Raw genomic sequence first — 14,570 nt, forward strand, 5'->3', positions numbered from 1 at the left:
AAAAAAAAAAAATCAATAGGCAAGTGGATCTATGGGATTAGAGTTTAGGAAGAAAACAAGGCCAGAGATCTTTCAGACATCAGTATGGCCTAGAACTGCAAGAATGTTTGATTTGAACAAGATAGGGAGTCTTTTTGCTGAGGACACCCAGAATTCTTAAGTGGGTTTTTAATGGAACCAATAAAAACAAAACAAAACAACGAATGTTCAGAGAATGAGGGACAAAGTGGCAGTTAAGGGTTAAAGTGACTTAGGAGAAAGAATTAGATTTTTCTGAAAAGCACCCAGAGGCTACTTCAGTGGCCGAGCTGCTTCTGTGGGAGCTACAGGAGGTGAAGTTAGGAGGAGTCTTGGAAGAAGAGGGAAGTAAGGAAATGAAAAGAGTGATAGCAGAGTCACAAGAATAAGCCCAATATTCTCTTTTCTATCTATTCTATCTATTCTATTTACATTCTACATATTCTGACTATATTCTGTTAAGGTCTCCTTAAATAGAATGTGATAATAAGATCTTACAGCCATCTAATGACTAATATTTCCTAAAATCCATGGTGATCATAAGGTTATGATCCAAATTCTCTCTTTCAGGAATTCTACCCATATCTTTTAAAGATTTAAACAGACAATTTAGTCCATATTAAAAATAGTCTACAATTGCCCATATTGGTAAGAGAGTTTAGAATATGGGTGAAAAAAAAGTGATTTGACATTCTATATCCTTCAGCCTGATACTCTCCCTATTAAAGCAAACAAACAGAATTATAGTTTACTTTTTCTTTTAATGTTAAATAATTAAATTTAAAATATTACTTTTTTCTTTTAATTTTACAAAATTGTAAAATCATTACTTCAATTGAAGATATCATTCACTGAGGAAAGTTAGGAAGAAAAAATCAAGGATAGAAGAGATTCCCTGATATCTAATATCATAGCATAAAAAGTATATCGTAGCTGGCCTCACAAAATTTAGTGAGGAAAAAAGGAGAATTATTTTTCTCCATAAGCTCTGACTTCTTGAACCATACTCCACCCCATGTTAAATAATTTAAAAATATAGGGGGATGCTGAGTGCTGTGTGGCTCATATCTGTAATACCAGCAATTTGGGAGACCAAGGCAGGAGGATCATTTGAGCCAGGCGTTCAAAAGACCAGCCTGGGCAACACAGTGTGACCCCACCTCTACAAAATAATTTTTAAAATATATTAGCTGGGTGTTATGGCATGTGCCTGTAGTCCCAGCTACTCAGGAGGCTGAGGCAGGAGGATTGCCTGAGCTTGGAAGGGCAAGGCTGTAGTGAGCTGCACTCCAGCTTGGGTGACAGAATGAGATCCTGTCTCAACAACAACAACAACAACAACAACAACAACAACAACAAAAAAAAGAAAGAAAAGAAAAGAAAAAATATACAGGGAGATTTATTAATGATGATAGTGGTTTATTATTCATTTAGAGACATCTAACCTATGCTGCTATCAGAAAGATTTCTGGAAAGTTACAGTGTAAAAATATTGATCTCATTCAGTATCTAGAAGCAAATCTTAAAACAATTATTTGTGAGTGCTACAAAGGCCTTATACCTCATACTCCTCATCAATAACACATCCCCAAACTGATCTGGATGTGAAAAAAACTGCCATGGTTCCAATTAAAGACAATGAAAGAAATGATCTGTGTTCTCTCTCCACTTTCCCTTGAGCCTCATGCCTGGAGATCATGCATTTTGGAATATTAGCAGTAGTGTAATAAAACAACTTTCTTGTTTGTGTTATTTTCTTAGTTTATCCGTCTATGGGGAATAAATAAACTTCATAGTCAGCCCAGTACCCAGTCAAGCTGTCAGCTGTAGTGTTTGTCATATTTCAGTCAAAGCCAGAGCCAGCCAGTTATCTTCATCCAGCTCAGTCTCTACATTCTCCAGGACCAGAATTAATGAATTAGCTATTGATTAAATTCCACTCTAGCAAATCCACCAAGACAAATAAATGAACTACCCAGGGCACGTGTAGGCCATGGCCAGACATGTCCGGGCTATTGATCAGTAGCTAGTATTCTTTTGGGATATAGAAGGAGCTGATGATAATACGACAAGTATGGAAAATGCAATGTGGAAACAGAGCTTGTTTTTGAAGAAGCAGCTTATAAAACTAGAAGGGTCCGTTTGATCCTTCTATATTTGCATGCTATGGCATCTTTGGTTTATATATAATAGGAAAAACATGCATGAGGGCTTGTACTGAAGAAGATGTAGTCAAAAATAAGGCAAAGTCAAGGCTGAGGCAAAGATGAGTTTGGTGCACTCCATGCATATAATCAAACAGGCTGGTATGCTATCTGTATGTCATTGAAATACATGCAAGTTAAATTTTACTGACTTCTGAATTTCACCAAAAATAAACAAAGAATCTAAGAAGTGTATGGCTTCTTAGAAACCAAATTATTTTAAATGCTACAGAAGTAGACCCCCGTCTGCTGATGTTTTTCTGAAAGGATTTCACATTTCATTTTGCATGTTGCTAATATAAAAGAGATTTTTAAAAACCAAAATAGAAACACAACTAACAAGTGTACATTGCCAGAAGTCTAATGAAATTACACAAACAATATCATGCACACAGGAGGCTAACTGCTTTGGTGTTGGTATAATTTTGATTAATGGCTTGGCAGCCTATACTTGCTCATTAGAGTCTTGCCTTTGGAAAATGTTACTCTGCTACTATGGATCATTTTAAGAAAGGAAAGATTTTACATGCCAATATTTGGTTATGAATGATTTCTATCAAGTTTTTGCTAGGCTTCTGACTTGGGGGAGAAAAGGAAAGTTGCCAAAGGCATTGGAAGAAAGAAAACTGTTGGAGAGGGACTTCCCATGCAGGCCTATATGGAATAAGCCCGTTACAACTTATCTCGCCCACCGATTACAACTCAAAGGTCTGCACAAATTGTAAAAAGGAATTATCTGAGACTCTGAAAAGTTAACAATAGCAGGCTGATCAGGAAGGGAGCCAAAACTTTAATAACAAATGTTATAGGGTGAGTTGCCCATTTTTCTCCCCCTCCTTTTACTTCCCATGTTTAACCTGAGAACATCACCAGTGTGAAACTGTGAACTAGGCAGCAAAATCTTAGAGAAACTCAATTTTTTTCCAGCTACAGTACCTAGAACAAAAAGCATTGCAAGCCAGAGAGAGTAAGGACAACTCCCATTTTTGTTTTGTTTTCTCTTCTTTCTTCTGCACCCTGCTATGAGGATGATTAGAGGCAAGGAGCTGCACTGTAGCAGCTGTGGCCAAATTGGAGTTTAAAGCCCCAAGAGGGGGAAAAATGTTTCTGTCCAGAAAAATCAGGAAATGGGGCCTCTGTGGTCCAAAGAATGTCGGGGAAGTCCTTGGTTTTTTTTTTTTTTTTTTTTTTTTTTTTTTCCTCTTACCTCATTGCCTAAGAACAACTCTACTTATGCAAATTGGAAGGCAGGCTGGGAGGCAAAAATTTCAAAAGAAACCGTATCATTCTAGCGAAAAATCCAGGGAAGAAAGTCCAAAAGAGCTGGAAATAATGGGAGACATTTCAGAGAAAAGAAAGCTAGAAGCTAATTTTATGAATGAACCAACACAAATCCTGACTCAACTTTAAGCTGCACATTTATGGTTGCTACACATACATAGGCTATGCAAGTAACATAGCAAAGACTTTGAGATCTGTACTTTTACATAATTCCACAGCCAAATCCCAAATTAGCCACTATACAGACGCAGAGTAATAAAGCAAAGTTCATAGCTTTGCTATGCTACTTTATGAAAAAATAGGAACTGACTGTAGTCACTGGCAAAGCAAAACAGAATTTGGAACCTGAAGCTGACTAGTTGGTCACCTGCTGAAAAAAGTAAACAATAACTCTAACTTTCTTCAAAGGATTTTAACAGGAGTCAGATTTTTATAATCTAATATTCAAAATGTGGAGGAAACAATTCTAAAAATCACCCAGAATTACACTAAGCAATAGAAAGCTGGAGTGGCCATATTAATATTAGACAAAATAAACTTAAGAACAAGGATATTATCAGGAAGTAAAAGGGCTTATTACATAATGATTAAAACGTCAGTTTATCAAGACATAACAATCCTAAACATGTATGCACTTAATAATAAAACATCAAAAAACATGAAGGAAAGACTGATAGATCTGAAGAAGAAATATATAAACACACAATTATATTTGGAGACTTCCACACTATCTTCACAATAACTGATAAAACAAGCAGGCAGAAAATCAGTAAGCATATAGATGATCTGAACATCACTACCACTCAACTTGACCTAATTGACATTCATAAAACACTCTATCTGACAATAGCAGACTGTACCTTCTCCTCAAGTGCACACATTCACTAAGATAGATCATATTCTGGGCTCTGAAAAAACTGTAACTAATTTAAAAGAATTGAAATTATAAAATTATGTTCTTAGATCACAATAGAATTAAACTAGAAACCCACATACAAAAACATATCTGAAAAATCCCCAAATACTTAGAAATTAAACAATCCCCTTGTAAGTAAGCCATGGGTTAAAGAAGTCTCAAGAGAAATTAAAATGTATTTTGAACAAATGAAATGCCACATCTCAAAATTTGTAAGCTTTACACTGAAGCAGGCCTGAGAGGAAAATTCATAACATTAAATGCTTACAGTAAAAAAAGAAGAAAGGTCTCAAAATCAATAATGAAGGGTCTCATCTTTAAGAAACTAGAGAAAGAATAGCAAAGCAAGAAGGAAGAAAACAATAGCAGAAATCACTAAAATGGAAAATAGAAAACTATATAGATGATATAGAAAATAAATAAAACCAAAAATCGTTCTTCGAAAAGATCTACAAAATTGATAAAACTCTAGCCTGACTAGAAAAACAGAGGGCAATGACTATCAATATCAGAAATGAAAGAATGTGAATCAGTTCCAACATATTGTTGGTTGTAGTTCAAACATACTACAACAAACTTCCTGCCTGCTCATAAATTTGATTAAATTAACTAATGTTTTGCACCCACAAGATGACAAAACTCACCGGAGAATAAATTGCCAAAATATCATAGATTATCAAGGGAATCAAATTCTGAGTTAAAAAACCTTTTCATCAGAGGAAAACTCCAGGAAAAGATGGGTTTCACTGGTGAATTTTATCAAGATTTAAGAAATAATAACACTTTTATACAGTCTCTTTCAGAAATAGAAAAGAAGGAAATGTTACACAAGTTAGTATGAGGCCAGAAATTACCATAATACTCAAGCCATACAAAGGTATTACAAGAAAATCAAACAGTCCAATATATTTTATGAACATAGATGAGCATTTCATATAAGATAATAGCATATTACATCCCCCAATATATAAAGAAGAAAATATATCACTATCAAGTTGTGGTTACCCAGAGAATATAGGCTAGCTCAATAATTTAAAATCAGTAAATATAATTAATCATAGTACAAATTTAAAATGTCAAAAAAGCATTTGAAAAAATTCCATGTCCATTTATAACAAAATCTGTCAGCAAATTAAAAAGTAAGTTTTTCAACCTCATAGAATGCATCTCCAAAAATCTCATACATAACATCACATCTAATGGTAAAAGACCGATAGTTTTCTTTCAGGCTGGGAACAAGTCAAGGATGTGCTGTTGTCACGTTATTAAACTATCCAGTGCAATAAGACAGGAAAAATAAATAAAAGACATATTGATTGGAAAGGAAAAAATAAACCGTTTCTCTTTGAAAAAGATCTATGTAGACTAGGGAATTACAAAAAAAGCTCTTAAGACTCATAAGGAGCTTTGCAAGGTTACTGGATATAAACTCACTATTCCAAAATTAATTGTGTTTCTACACACTAGCAACAAACAATTGGATTTAATTTTGTTTTAAAAAAAACATTAATAATAGTATGCCCAAAATAAATAATTAGGTATAAATTAAATAAAATTTGTGCAGTGTCTGCATACTGAATTATATAAACACTGATAAAAAAAGGAAAGAGGATGTAAATAAATGAGCAACACCATGTTCATGAATCAGAACATTTGATATTGTTAAGATGTCAATTCTCTACTAATTGATCTAGAAATTCAATGCAGTTCCAATCAAAATCGCATTTTTTGTAGATATCAATGACTTGTTTCTGAAATTTATATGAAAAGGCAAAGTAATAAGAAAAGCCAAAATGATAGTTATAAACGTCAAAATTGGATGACTCATACAATGTGATTTGATAACTTACTGTAGAGCTATAGTAATCAAGGTGGTGCAATATTTGTATAGATCTACATACTGATAAACTGAACATAAAAGAGAGTCCAAAAATGACCTACAAATATGTTTAAATTGATTTTTGACAAAGAGCTAAATATTCAATAAAGAAAAGATAATCTTTCCAAAAATTTTGTTGAAACTATTAAATACTTACATGCCAAAATTAACCATGACACATGGCTTGGTGTATACAAAAATTAACACAAAACCAGTCACAGACATAAATTCAACAACTACACATATAAATGTTCTAGAAAATAGACAAGAGAAAGTCTCTGTGACATTGACTCAGGCAGAGAGTTCTTAGATAAAATATCAGATGCACAAACCATAAAAGAAAAAGTAACAAATCTAACTCTCTTGAAATTTAACTCTTTAACAACACACAAATAAGCCAATTGAAGTCAAATCATAGGGTAGAGAAAAAAATATTTGTAAATCACATATCTGACCAAAAATTCAAATCCAAAATATAAAATTCTCAAAACTCAAAAAATAAAAAACCAAATAATCCAGCTAACAAATTAGCAAAAGATTTGGAGGTAGAATTTCCCAGAGTAAACAAATGCCAAAGTGCATACAAAAAGCAAATGAAAAGCTAATCAGTATCATTAGTCATTAGTGAAATATAATTAAGACCATAACACACCACTAAACATCTATTAAAGTGGCTACTTAAAATATAAGAAAAAACACCTAATATTTATCTCAAGTTCTAGCAAAAAGGTAGAGCAACTTGAACTCTCATACAATGCTGGTAGGAATGAAAGATATTATAGTCACTTTGTAAATCAGTCTGGCAGTTTCTTATGACTCAGCAATCCAACTCCTGGGTATTTACCCAAAAGAAATGAAAATATATGTTCACACAAAAACCTATATATAGATGTTTTATAGCAACTTTATCATGGTCATGGAGAACTGAAAACTATCCAAACTGTGCACAAACTGTAGAACTTTCATATAACGGAATCTTACTCAGAAGCAAAAAGTGACAACTACTAGGATGTATACAATAAGATGAACAAATTTTAAATGCATTATGCTAAGTAAAAGAAGCATCGAATGGCTACATATTATATAATCCACTTACATGACAATACGGAAAAGATAGAATTACACAGACCAAAACGTGGCAGTGTTTGCTCAGTTCTAGGAAGTGTCTAAGGGGGGTTAGCAATAAAGGAGACTGATATCATGATATCATGATGCTGTTTTGTACTTTTTTTTTTAGACGAAGTCTCTGTTACCCAGGCTGGAGTGCAGCGGCATGATCTTGGCTCACTGCAGCCTCGGCCTCCCAGTTTTAAGCAATTCTCCTGCCTCAGCCTCCTGAGTAGCTGGGACTACAGGCATGTGCCATCATGCCCAGCTAATTTTTGTATTTTTGATAGAGATGGGGTTTCATCATGTTGGCCAGGCTGGTGGGGTTTCACCATGTTGGCCAGGCTGGTCTCGAACTCCTTACCTCATGATCTGCCTGCCTCAGCCTCTCAAAGAGCTAAAATTACAGGTGTGAGCCACTGCGCCCGGCCCTGTTTTGTGTCTTGATTGTGGTAGTGTCTTTTCTTCCTGACAGCTTTTTGGATGTGCTTTTTAAACACGGTACTCTGCAACTTCCTGATAATATCCCTTTATATGTAATCACTTTTTAGTCACATTGTTAGTATCCAGGGATCTGCACAATAGTATATTGGTTCTGGGGTATTTTCTTGTCTATTAAAAATGTTCTCCCTCTTCCTTTGGTTCTCTCTTTTGAAGCTCTTATTATTCAAGTATTAGACTTCCTGGATGCTTTCTACTATTTTTTCTCCTCTCTCCCTCTCTCTTTTAATCTTTGTGTTTCATTACACTTTCAGCGACATTCCCCTCATCTTTCTCCCAAAGTTTCAACTCAGCTTGTCACCCTTTTAATTCCATGAAGTTTTTTCCTCTTTAGTTATTTTTCAAAAATTATACTGGTTCTGTTTTATGGTTAGAGAATCTTATTTTATCTGTCTGAGGTTACAATTCCTTTTTCCTCACCTGCATTGTTTCTGAATCTATCAAATCATTTATTTTGGTCCCCTTTTTATCTTTAAGAGTGATGCAGTAACAATAACAACAACAAAACAACAACAAAGTGCTGACTAAAAGCTTTATAGGTAGGTGAACTTTGTTGATTGGCATACTCCCCTACTGGGTGACCAGGTGGCAAGCTGTTTTTGCTGTTAGGGATCCCTATATGCTGTTATCTGGAGGTATTTTATTTGGAGTTATTCATTTTTTTTCTAGAAAAGAATGTTTGGTTTCCTATCTGGAGGTGTTTATGACTTGTCTACCTGCTTTTGAGGGCAGAGCTGGGAACATTAGCTAAGAAGTCCACCATTCAGGTTGTAGTCTCACTTAATCACTGTTCTTACTTCCGCATTTCATCTCAGCTCCCCGATGCCTAGTAGCCTTCAGTTTCTCTAGAGAATAAATGTCTAATCTCCTGGTTGGTGGACTTTGCCATGTGGAGGAAGAGAAATAGACCCCTGGATGCACAGTGAAGAGACAAGAGACCTGGGATTCCAAACACTTCTTTTTTAACACCTGCAGTTCACCCCATGATTTCAGCTTTACCTTACCCTCCTTTTTCTATTTACATCCTTAAAGCTTCTATAAATGCTCAGCCTCTCCAGTTCTCTGCAGTGGGGAAAAAACCAGCTTGTTTCCTCTCATTATTCTCTTTTGTCAACCAATATTTTGGTTGTAATTTTCTCCACTATTAAATCATTTGCCTCTTTCTGACAAACATTGCTTACAAAAACATGTTGCAATCCCTTTTCTGTTGTTGTCTCCTCTCTCACTTTCCTTGTTCTTGTTGTGTTACACTCTTTTTGATGTTTCTACCATCGATTTAATATATTTGGGTGCAAGCAGTTTTTAACAGCAAATAAAAATATTTGTCCTCTGTTATTATGTGCAATAATCTTCTTAAAGGAAAAAACATCCTAGCGATACAGTCACATTTGTTCCATTTCTTATAAAGTTTAGATATTACTTTTTAGTTCTAAATAAATATGCAATATGGGGCATGTTCTGTTATGTCACTCACATGGGCTTGAGTCATGGGGATACCAGTGGACAAGAATTTGACAACATCCACCTACCTAATTATAATTCTTCCTTGAGTTTTTTAAGACTGAACTCAAATGTCACATTTACCATGATGCCTTCACTGACAATTCTGGGTAGAGTTTGCTATTTCTCTTTACATTCTTCTTACATATCATAAATCTCTATTACAGTATTTTTCACATTGTTCTATAAACATTTATTTCGGGGAATATCTTCCACAGTGGACTGAAACTTTGAAAATTTAGAATCATGTTTTATGCTCTTTTGCATTACTTTTACCTTCTATATTCTTGTAGCCACAGATGTGTTTGCTAAAAGAATAAAGGTCTCTAATGCCCATTTAATATGACTATTTCCCTCCTGCATAGTGGACAATCCCGTAAACAGGTTGGGGGATATCTGTTGGAGGGATTATAAACTAATTAGCACATCAAAAATTAGATCAGTATCTATTATGAATTTGATAGAAGATATACTCAAGGAGAAAAGATATGATTATTGCCATGAATAGCTAACAATCCAGTTGGTTGGGTTTTTCTAATTATTTTAACTATTGGTTGTGAAAACCAGTGCTAATTTTTTTTTTTTGAACTGATTTAAGATCTAGAAATTTCAATATGTCATAGAGGAATCCTTCAGAATTGAAAAATTTATAATAGGCTGATTATTTCTGTGTGTGTGTGTGTGTGTGTGTGTGCGCGCACACACGTGTGTGTGTGGTTTGTATGTATAGGTGGAGGATGATTCATTTGGCTTAAGCAAAAAGTATAACGTGGAAGCACTAAGATTTCTTTTCCCAGCCTCAACTTGATACAAATGGATGAACAATTTACCATCTTATTTTCAGCTTTGGAAACAACATCAAATATTATTATTATTATTGTTACTTATTATGAATTGTAAAGAGACTCACTTTCAAATTATGATCATTTCTCAGCTACAAAAGAATACAGAAAAATAAAGTGATTCTACCAAGAAGCTGACAAAATTGATAATGGATATCTAAATATCATCTGTCCTATTAATTTTACAGATTTCTAGCTTTAGGGTACTCTAACGTATATAAATCATTTTTTTTCCCCAAAAAGATTAAGTTAGAAGGTAGTCATTACATAAGCTTTCATTTTGCTTCGCAAAAGGATTCACTAAAGGACACATTTAAATAAGGAGCCATGTATTTCGAGTATTTGTTTACAGATTACTAAACAAGAAACCTGAGGCTGGGCAATTAGGGAAATTAAAGACTACATGTCATTGGATGTCCAATGAAGATTAACATCTGTGAAATAATATCAAAAATTTGATTTACATGCATACTTATAGAAACCCATTAAATGTGATTGTCATGGCTGACCGGAGACCTCTAATTTTTATTTTTATTTCTTATGATCAGAGTTTCTTAGATTAACTGACACAAAATTTTGTACCTTGAAGTGATGCCACGAATTGTAGGTGTTGGTATATCACTTGGAGTATCTTCCACAGTGGTGATTTGGGTTCCATTGCTTTTCACACAGGCATACATTGTGCAGACTTCAACCTGCAAACATTCGTTTAGAAAAGAATAAATACAACTATTTTTGAAATACGTACCAACAATAGTCTGAATCCCACATACTGTCATTTCACATGAATCTCTTATAGTTCTCTATAGCCTCTTGAGGTTTAATCAATATTCATTTTTGATGTTAATTCACTCCAAAAGAATGAGCTCAGAAGAGGGTACAGAATTGGGATCAGGACAATTGATTTAGTTATGAGAATGGTGATGTTTAGTCTCTGGTTGCAAGTATTCAGAAAGAGAAAGATACATTAATCTGCTCAGAGCATAGTCAAGGAATGGAAGATGCCCAAGTGATAGTTTGCAAGCATAATAGGTTATCACTGCTTATTGTTCTCTAAATCTATAACTAAGTCATGTAATGATGATATCTTCTGGAAGTCTTGACACTGTAACAAATAGCCTAAATGCTAATGTCTAATGGAAGAAAAATGAGGCCTAGAGAAGCCTTCCAATATGGCTGAGCTATTTTATATCCATTTGTTCCAGATGCAATTGTATTTTTACCTTAATCACAGCAGAAAATCATCATTCATCCCTTTAATTCTGCCACCTAATCTGAATAAAAACCGAGGAGGGTGGAATAACTGAAGATTAGAAATGGGGTTCATCAAGCATTAGTAACACAAAAGGAATGCATTAACCAAGAGGGAGGAGAGAGAAATGAATATACAAAAGACTGGGGACATCTACGAAGCAACATCATCCTGCTCTCAATTAAAGGGTGAACCAAAGAGGAACTGTACTTTTTACAGTGTAATTTACTTTCAGCATCTAATACATAAATGGAGAAGGCAAGCTAGGTACTGATGAATCTTAAACACTAATTCTGAGCTTTTATGTGAAACAGTTCTCTGATTTTTCCTTTGGTGTTTGAGGAAAGGCAAATGGGATTCCTGTATTTACTAGAAATGCTATTTTATTCATAGGACACCTAAACAGTAGTTGAGCCATACATTCATAATGCTGTATGAGTTGTGTTACTTATTGATGCCATATAGTCTTTTGAGGTATTAGTGGATATTTAAACACTGTCAAGGGCCTACATTCTGAGCATGTCCAATTAAATCTGAAATAAAGGCAGATAAATTTAAAATATAATGCTGTAATACAATTAATGAAAATGAACTTTATACATATTGAAAAAATTTGATTATATGATACATAATGAGGTAACTCAGAATCAATTCAAGTGAATTTATTATATATCTAATACGTGTCAAGTATTATAATGGATACTTGCACAAATAAGTATTGATTCCTCATAACTCCATTTAAACAAATTTGCAGAGAAACCAGGAAATATGATCAAGCTGGTAAGATTTGGGAAATCTGAGTTGGTCTCCATTGTACCCTATTGCCTTCTCGTTTAAATACTAACATAATTTTAAGCTCTAAACTACTTGGGCATATTCAAATGTTTCTCCAGAAAACATTTCTTTTGATTCATTGGTCAAAGGAAAATGACCAATGACTACTGGTTGTAGCCAGATGACTATATATACTTTAACCTCAAATGTTAGAGAAATGTGCCAATATTTTTGTATTCCTAATGTTAATATTCCAAATCTCCATTTCTAGTGCTGTAACGATACTGTGTAACATGTGAATGAAACACAAATATAAGGCTTACTATATTTACATTAAAAAGAGATTAAACTGAGTAAAATGAAATTATTATTTCTTTTTAAAAGGGACATGTAAAGGGATTATTCAAAAAGTAGATACTTGGCCAGGTGCAGTGCTGGTAATCTCAGCACTCTGGGAAGCTGAGGTGGGTGGATCACCTGAAGTCAGGAGTTTGAGACCAGCTTAGCCAACATGGCAAAACCGTGTCTGTACTAAAAATACAAAACAAAATTAAGCAGGTGTGGTGGTGGGCACCTGTAATCCCAGCTATTTGGGAGGCTGAGGCATAAGAATCACTTGACCCCTGGAGGCAGACGTTGCAGTGAGTCAAGATCGTGTCATTGCACTCCAACCTTGGTGACAAGAGTGAGACTCCACCTAAAAAAAAAAAGTAGCTACTTGGGTGTGTTATGTACTTTAAAATCAATAGCTATTTTACAGATGGGGTTATCACGGAGAACCTCGATTCTAAGGTATTAGGCATGCCAATTAAATGCTTATTTTAAATCCAACCAAATCACTTTTGACATCCTAATGAAAATCACTGAAATCTGATGTTCAGGTTTCCAGAAGTGCAACAGCTATATCAAGTACAGTATTCTTTGACTGCAAAAAGCATCACAAAAATATAATAATCGGGAATAAGAGCCTCTTAGTCACTAATAACAAAATTCATTACTGGATCCTACATTGGTCTTTGTATCTTCATCTGTTTCCACTCTCTTCAGTCTACCAGATGAGGAAGCTTCATTTATACCAACTGGCTTGAGTTACTTATGCCTGACTCAAACCAGTAGTAGTGTAAATTAAGCCTTCCTCATAGAACAGGCCTGAAACACTTTTAAACCTCAACTCTTGCTCCAGAGTAAGAAAGCTGAGCTGCACATGCATGCACAGCATATAGTGTTCTCACCCCTAGGTTGTGTTTCAAGTTTTGATAAAGCAAATGAATAAGGTGACTTTTGAAAACTCAGCTTTCTTGAATAGGGGTCAAAAGAAGACAATACAGCAAATCCTCCATCACCTTCCTATGTTAGTCTTTTTTATATAGCTATATTTGTAATGTATGAGGAGCAGGATTTTTATTTTATAATTTGGCCTATGGCCTACCTGCATACATGGACTCACTGTAAGAATTACGAACATAAATATCAGTCCACATATGCTAAGACAACTCAGGTAGGTTATGGGAATCATGGTGTGCAATGAAAACAAACCACTGCTCAAGGAAATCAGAGATGATACAAACAAATGAAAAAATATTCTATTCTCATTGATAGGAAGAATCAATATAATGATAATGGCCATGCTTATTTTAAATAAAACCAAATCACCTTTATAATCATAATGAAAATCACCAAAATCTGATGATCAAATTTCCAGAAATGCAACAGCTATATCAAGTACAGTATTCTTGGACTACAAAAAGCTTCACAAAAATATAGTAATCAGGAATAAGAACCTCTAATAACAAAATTCAATTATTGGATTCTACTTTGGTCTTCTGTATTTTTATCTGTTTCTATTCTCTTTTGCAAGAAAAAAAAACATTAAAAAGTGGGCAAAAGACATGAACAGATACTTCTCAAAAGAAGACATTTATGAGTCCAACAAACATATGAAAAAGAGCTCAACATCACTGATCATTAGCTAATCAAAACCGCAATGAGATACCATTTCATGCCAATCAGAATGGTGATTATTAAAAAGTCAAGAAACAACAGATACTGGCAAAGCTGTGGAGAAATAGAAACACCCAAAGTAATTAATTGCCCAAAGTAAAATAGATTCAATGCTATTTCCATTAAACTACCATTGACATTCTTCACAGAATTAGAAAAAAACTACTTTAAAATTCATATTTTATGAACCAAAAAAAGGTCCATATAGTCAAGACAATTCTAAGCAAAAAGAACAAAGCTGAAGACATCAAACTACCTGACTTTAGACTATACTACAAGGCTACAGTAACTGAAA

At 34.3% G+C, this 14,570-nt stretch overlaps 1 protein-coding gene across 3 annotated transcripts in view; it reads right to left on the minus strand.

Annotated features, from left to right (window-relative positions):
* The window catches only part of USH2A (usherin), a 777,259-nt gene that overhangs the window by 200,004 nt on the left and 562,685 nt on the right, over positions 1-14,570 (minus strand). For all 3 annotated transcript variants that reach the window (XM_037731607.1, XM_017509227.2, XM_037731606.1), the window contains exon 48: positions 10,831-10,943. In XM_037731607.1, the coding sequence (XP_037587535.1) occupies positions 10,831-10,943 (113 nt within the window). The remainder of the gene's footprint in view (positions 1-10,830; positions 10,944-14,570) is intronic.

Source organism: Cebus imitator, unplaced genomic scaffold, assembly GCF_001604975.1.
Source record: "Cebus imitator isolate Cc_AM_T3 unplaced genomic scaffold, Cebus_imitator-1.0 Scaffold411, whole genome shotgun sequence".
In the NCBI taxonomy this organism is placed as follows: domain Eukaryota; kingdom Metazoa; phylum Chordata; class Mammalia; order Primates; family Cebidae; genus Cebus; species Cebus imitator.